Raw genomic sequence first — 6,962 nt, forward strand, 5'->3', positions numbered from 1 at the left:
GCAAGGCAAAGGTTTTGTGCTTTAGTCAGGCCAAGTGATAGATGGCGAAGCTGTGCAAGCAAACATGGCAAGGCAAAGGATGTGTGATGTAGTCTGCAGAGGAACAGTCTCTATGCTCATGAGTAAATGCATATAGTGCCATGTGTCGAACTGTGCGCTATTGACCATGATAAGATTGCATCTGATTATTATGCCAATGTGCCTTCATGATGTCAAGAAAAATTTCGGCGAGAGCATGGGTCCACACAAATTTCAAATATTCACTCAGAAGTACATCGTGTTGTGGCCCCGAAAATAGTTACGTGATTGGCTACACCCAAGTAAACATTGACCCTGGGAGATTGTGTCTGAGTCACAGAAGGAACTAAGAACTGGAGAAGCAGAGAAATGATCATGGAAGAAGAACAACGACAAAGCAATTTGTATGATGGTGGGATGAGTCCTAGGAGAGGAATACTTTCACCATCTTGAGATTACAAAGTCAGCAACAGTGAATTGGTCAATTCTAGAAGCACTGTTCAGGACCAAATGCATCATTCAAAATCAAATCTCAAACAACAACTTTACAATCTCTATATGAATGGCAAAAAAGATCTGGAAACCTTTTTGAATCGCATCCAGATGCTCTTGAAGCAACTTCAAGGAGTTGGTGCCAAAATTGAGGATGGTGATCAAAAGTCTATACTCTTGAAAAGTCGTCCTTCCAGGTTCAATGAGATAGCACCATCCTCTGTTGTGTAGTTGCTCATCAAAAAGCTAGTCCTCTGTTGTTGTGCAGTTTCTCATTAGAAAACTAGGGTCGTTAGTAGAGTCTTCTTGGTTTGTAATAAGCCAACAAACTCAGTAGAGTTGAGGTGCAGAGTTTGATTGAATAAATGAAAGTGTATCTTCAATTTTTTGAAAGTGAAGCAACATCCCTTCCCAACATCTCATTGATGACCACCTCATTTGTACTAGCATATTGGTCCATGGGCACACATTATTGCAATGGGCTTCCATCTAGTAAGGTAACATGCTTGATTGGCCTGCACTTAAGTAGACTGAGAGAATTGATGTCTTGGGTAAAAGACTCTTAGATACTTGATTTAGTTTTTTCTTTCTTCTCAATACTCACACCAATGCAATCATTTCCTAGTAGATCAAAGTTGATATAATCATTTGGGAAAACATATAAGATCACACCTTCCCCAATGGTTTCTATCATGCTCTCATCCCACAAGACAACTCTTTTATTCTTCCAAGATTCACAAATGCAGTTCTTAGTTTCTAATGAAGAAACTAGAAAAATCCTCAACGTAAGGTTTCTCAAGCTCACTTGCTAGAGCCCCTTAATCTATTGGCTCATCTAAAGCAACATCGTCATATTGTAGGGAGGTCTTAGGCCAAATTGAGACACTCCAAATTGCTTCACCAACAATAATCATTGCATCCTTAGTGGAAAATGGCAAGGGAGTTTCATTATTGAAATGCTTCCACTATCACCAATACATTATCTATCTCAATTTCACACCACTATAATACCCATTTGGATCGATACTACAAACTACACTTGTTGCAACCACTTCATTCCCCACCAAAATCTTCACCTTGTCCCCACATGTAGTAGACATTCCCTATCGTTCAATTATGGAAAATATGATTGCGACCATATAAATATCAAAGAGAATCATAAGATAGGTCCATTGAGGTGCAATAGACGAAATTTGGCTTTGTAGTGGGAGAATACTTGCCAGTCTCCCATTACAAAGCTAAAATTTTAGAAATTCTTTGCAAGGAGAGCTTGCAAAGCTGAAATTTGCAACTAGAGAATGGCACTACTGCCATTCTTCCCTTGAAAATCCAAGTAGAGAATGGCACTACTGCCAAAGTTTTCAAATTTCATTCTTTGCGAGGAAAGAATGGTGCTATTGCCATTCTCCTAGTGTAATGTCAAGATTGCCTTTCTCTCCTTGCAAAGCCAAGATTTTCAAAACTTTTTTGCAAAGAGAGAATGACACTAATGCCATCCTTCCAAAGCCAAAAGGGTAGAATGGAATAATGCCATTCTCCCATTACAATGTCATAATTAAAAAATTTTGGCTTTTCTTGAGGGGAGAATGTCGCTAGTGCCATTCTCCCATTGGAATGTCCTATTTCAAAATTTTGTCTTTGTAAGGGAAGAACCTTTTCAATTCTTGCAATCATCCTCTCACTCTCTTGTTGGGGCTTCAAGTTATATGCATCAATCACTCTTGCCATTCTCCCCTCATAAAGATAGAATTTTGAAAATTTCATCTTTGCAAGAGGAGAATGGTACTGGGAATGGCCTGGAGCCATTCTCCCCTTGAAAGCCAAAGTTTTCAAAATTTTAGGGTCAACGTTAGCTTGCGTATAGCCAATCACGAAACTATTTTTGGGGCCGGGATGCGATATGCTTCTAAGTGAATATTTGAATTTTGCACGGACCTACGCTCTCACTAGAAATTTTCTCGATGTCATGAAGGCGCACTGGCATAATAATGAGATGCAATCTATTTGTTCAAAACACCGCATAGCTCGACACATGGCATCTCTGCACTGCTTCGCATAGCATAGTCTTTGGCCTACGCCGCCTGATCACTTATCATCGTGCTGCCTTTTGCTGCTGCAGCTTTGCCACCTGGCACTAGGCACAAACCCATGCAGATCATTAAAATTGAAGATTGGCTTGGAGAGACCACTGCGCTGGTTCTTGTCGTAATAATTAGATGCAATCTATCATTCTAAACACCGTCGCAGCACAGCTGACCACTTGTCATCATGTAGCCTTTTGCCGCTTCTTTGCTCGTAGCCCATGCAAATCACAGGTTGGCTTATAGAGACCACCACGCTGGTTTTTGGTGTAATAATGAGATGCAATCTATCATTCTGAGCATTGCCTCAGCATAGTCTCTGGCTTGACCACTTGTCATCATCTATAATTCAAGGTTGTCTTGGAGAGACCACCGCACTAGTTCTTGGAATTATAGCTCTGTTACCTATTTTTACATATTACAAGAGGAGATCTATGAAAGCCACTGCGTTGGTTCTTGGAGTTATGAATTTGTGTACCAAGGAAAATGTATTCTATTGTGCAACCAAGAAAAATGCAATTGACGATATGGCCCTTGAGGGGTCCCCTTTAGGGGCAAGGCCCATATCTACGTGCATTATACAATATCCAAGATGCCACTGGACAGAAATGGCATGTCAATATGGCCCTTGCCCCTAAAGGGGGCCCCTCAAGGGCCATAACATCAATTGCATTTTCTGAAAGTTAATTGTATTTTTCTAGATGTATCTCCATGCAACCACAACGGTGGGGTCATTGGAGTTATTTTAGCGCTATTTTGGTCATAAACCAAGGAAATTGTAGTCCTTCTTTCTTGGTGTGTTAGTCTTTGTTGCAGTAAATATAAATGATGGCAAAAGTACAATTTATCAAGTGAAAATAGAGAAAAAGAGATTACAATGTACATTTATGTCCAACAACAGGTTATATAAAAATTATCAACTTAAACCGATAAAAAATTGAACAGAGGATCTTATATTTATAAAAACTCGGCAATTGCTAAGAGCTTTAAACAAAAGATTGCAGGTAGCAGCCATAACCATTCAAATACAAATATAAAAGTTAACAATAGTGCATATTGAGAGCCTAATTTCTGCTTCCAAACTTACTTACTAAGGACTTTTTGGTATCTATCAAATTAAGTAAGAAATCCTTAATTAATGGACAATGAGAAGAATATTGATCATCTATTTAAAAGTATTAAATTTTTAAATTTTATACATTTGTATTCATTTGCATTCTTAAATCAAATCAAGGTTAAATCATCATTTATGAAATTTCACATTTTATAGTAGTGATGTCTTCAGTAAAACTCTCTTGGACTATGATATTGTCAAAAATTGAAAGTCTTTGAATTTTCAAGTTTAATGATCTTTAAAGTCATGCAAATCTATTTTGAAGATTGAAACCATGTATCTTACCCTTACACAACAATTTACAAGATGTTGGCAAGTTTTTGACACAAATTTTGATGCAATTTGTGAAGAAATAATTTTGCTCCTAGCTGGGGAAACATCAGCATTGATTTCAATATTTAGGACCATCAATATAAATGTCAGTTCTTGATGCCATGTTAACAAATACCTCGTTGGTATTAATCTTCCATCAACATTAAATGCTTTGAGCACAGTAGTAGAGAACAAAGGTTGAAGGTACAGCATAGGTCATGGCTTGAAAACCCAAGAACATGTTCTATGTACAAGGCTCACATTAGGAGGCGGCATGGCAGATCAAGGAGCTAAAGCTAAAGGACTTAATAAAAGCATAAGTTATAGTAAAAGCATGGGAGTTTACCAATAAGAACCCTTAATCAAGAAATAAGATAACTTCAAGATAAGGGAAGGGCATAAACTGAAAAAGAATATCTTCTTCCTAAAGGTGCAAATAAGGAGTACTAGTGTCGTCCCCATGACAAAATAAATAACAACAAAACAATTAGCTCTATGCCTGAACTAATTGCCAAGATCCAAAACAATGCTTAATACAAGATCTTTACATTACACGCACCTTTATTAGTGTGTGTGTGGGGGGGGGGGCAAGGGGAGCGCGTGAATGCACAGGTAAGAGTGCGTGAACGCACAAGTAAGTGCATGCATGTGTGTGTGCATGGGCACATGAGTGTATGTTAAGTTTATCCTAAAATGTAAATAAAATTACTTTACGTTCAGATTGGATATAAATAGGTGGTATCAAAGAACCCAAAAAGATACAATTGGGAACATCACTTGTTGATGATAGCATGGGTTCTTCTTTTTTAATGAGAATTTTCCATACAAAGTTTAGGTTAAATCCACTTGATACATAAAAATAGAAACAAAATTGCAATTGCTTACCTTAAAAGAAGTTTATTTGCACTAAAAAATGTAGAGGTGTTATCCAAGTGACTATTATGTAAGTTACAGGCTTTATTAGCACTTCCGAGGGGAAGCTCTAGCAAATACTTCTTAGTGCGATTTTATAACATTATTAAGGACTGCTTATGTTAAACTAAAACACAGAGTGCTACACAGCAAATGTGCTCCCTTGTTTAGTGCGAGTGCATTACATGTTCAAACTGCTTGCACTATTTGGCTCTGAATGTTGGCATGCTGTGACCACCATTGCTCAATGCCGTGCGCTTTGGAGACTGAACGAACAACAACGTGCAAGTGAGCACAAGGGATGAGATGGAAAGGTTGGGACCCCGTCTTCTGTAAGATGGAGGCTACCAGGGCTCGCAAACTGTGGGGTGGCACTAATCGTCGAGAAGTAGCTACATGCGGAGCCATAAGCCCTGCTATCCCGCCCAAAATGGTGTCCCCGAGATGGGAGTTGCCGAAGTAGCCGATATAAGAAGAACATATCGGATCCTTTTTGTTTACGTAAAGATGCGGCTGCCAGTTCTTCAAAGCCAGGAAGTCGTCTTGTGTCTTCTTTAACCTTTCTTCCTTGTCGTGTAGCAGGCCCGCGATGAGCTCCACGACCGCCCTGTGCATAGCTTTCATTACGAAGTTGTCGTAGGCCAAGAAAGAGGGGAATGGCGGATTGAAGACGTGAGCATGGATGTAGAGTCCACGTTGCGCTAAATCCCGCCCTGCGAGTAAGATTATCGCAGCTCCCAGCGAGTGTCCTGTGACCCACGCTTGGCGCACACCATACTTCTTTATAGCTTGCTCGATTCCCATGAGAGAAGCCAAGTATCTGGGCTTGGTGTGGAGTTCCATCATTATCAAGAAGGCATCGTCTCTAAGATCGGAAATGTCGTTCAGGTTTGTTCCTCTGAATGCTACGACCACCTCCGGAGCTGCTGGAGGCCTCGGCACAGGTGCATCCCTCGTCCATTCGAAGACTGCTCCCACGATATGCTGCTCCCACCATATAATCTCGGCCCGGCGATAATGGAACGGATACAACCAGTGATCACAAGTTAATGGGATGGAGTCCGCCAGTAGCAGGCGGGCATCCTTAGCCAGGTCATAAACGGCTTGGACAAAGTAAGCCATGGCTGCAGAAATACAATTGGGACGGGACCTGCAGAAACAACGTGAATTGTGATTTCTGACGTCGAATTGGATGAAATACTTTCGTGTACACACAATGCACGTAATAACAATGATAAGTAGTATAATGTTAAGCCTGTCGTCGCAAGGACGACAAAACATAAGCGACAGAGGTGGCTGCGAGCAGCATCAAAAGACGTAAATACAACAGAATTGGCTACAGCCTCCAATAATTGAAGAAAGACACTATATTATCGTAGATGTATTTCGCCCGTAAAGATGAGACACACTAGAGTTTGTGAGTCTGTATGAGTGCAGCGCTCAAGAAGGCAAGGAAATTATGCGAGCCGAGTTCTGGAAGTGAAATATCACCACGGCGGCAAAGATTCTGCGGAGGTCGACATTCTGACAACAGTGCTCGATCCAACCGCCACCCAACAAATGCCGAAGGCCTAAGGTAGCTTGCCGACTGCGCCTGTGCCTTCAACATCTACATTTCACCTCGTATATATAGCACAAACAAACAATATTATTGTCCGGAGCGCGGCAGGTGCTCACACAACGATGGAGCAGTGCCAGCACTTGTTAAGGGTCCCATCACATGAGTGGACATCGGATGGGATGAAGAGTAATTTCACGTGTTTCCTCGGGTAGGATTAAACAAACTAAGTACACAATGCGCATTGCAAACGCATTCTAATCCTCTCAAGTCGTCTCCTTAATTTTTAGGAATCAAGATCCTCTCAACCCTCTCACTTCCGAATCTGCAAATGAAACTTCCCAACTTCCAAGTTGCTATTAAGTCAGAATGTCAAGCTGGCCTCTTAATGTAAGTCCGATATTATTGTCCTCACCCTCCTACTGATTTCAATAATCAAGGAAAGCTCGTGGGGTTGACCCTTTCCAATATCAAA

The 6,962-nt window shown here is 40.6% G+C and overlaps 1 protein-coding gene across 1 annotated transcript; it reads right to left on the minus strand.

Moving 5' to 3' along the window:
• Positions 1–5,118: 5,118 nt before the first annotated feature.
• On the minus strand, positions 5,119–6,510 carry LOC147905536 (GDSL esterase/lipase At4g10955-like). Its single transcript, XM_087387801.1, has 2 exons — positions 6,421–6,510; positions 5,119–6,079 (listed from the first exon to the last, which is right to left on the minus strand). Exons 1-2 carry the CDS (start codon positions 6,450–6,452, stop codon positions 5,119–5,121), a joined length of 993 nt encoding a protein of 330 aa, XP_087243927.1. The 5' UTR covers positions 6,453–6,510.
• Between the last annotated feature and the right edge of the window lie 452 nt (positions 6,511–6,962).

This window comes from Dipteris shenzhenensis, chromosome 1 (assembly GCF_047967505.1).
Source record: "Dipteris shenzhenensis isolate YYH24624 ecotype China chromosome 1, Dip_SZ_1.0, whole genome shotgun sequence".
Taxonomy (NCBI): Eukaryota; Viridiplantae; Streptophyta; class Polypodiopsida; order Gleicheniales; family Dipteridaceae; genus Dipteris; species Dipteris shenzhenensis.

Coding starts and splice junctions, on each gene's coding strand:
- LOC147905536 (XM_087387801.1), bottom strand. CDS start 6,452: ATGTCGACCTCCGCAGAATCTTTGCCGCCGTG. Junction 6,080..6,420: donor GCAGAATCTTTGCCGCCGTG/GTGATATTTCAC, acceptor TTGTTTCTGCAG/GTCCCGTCCCAATTGTATTT.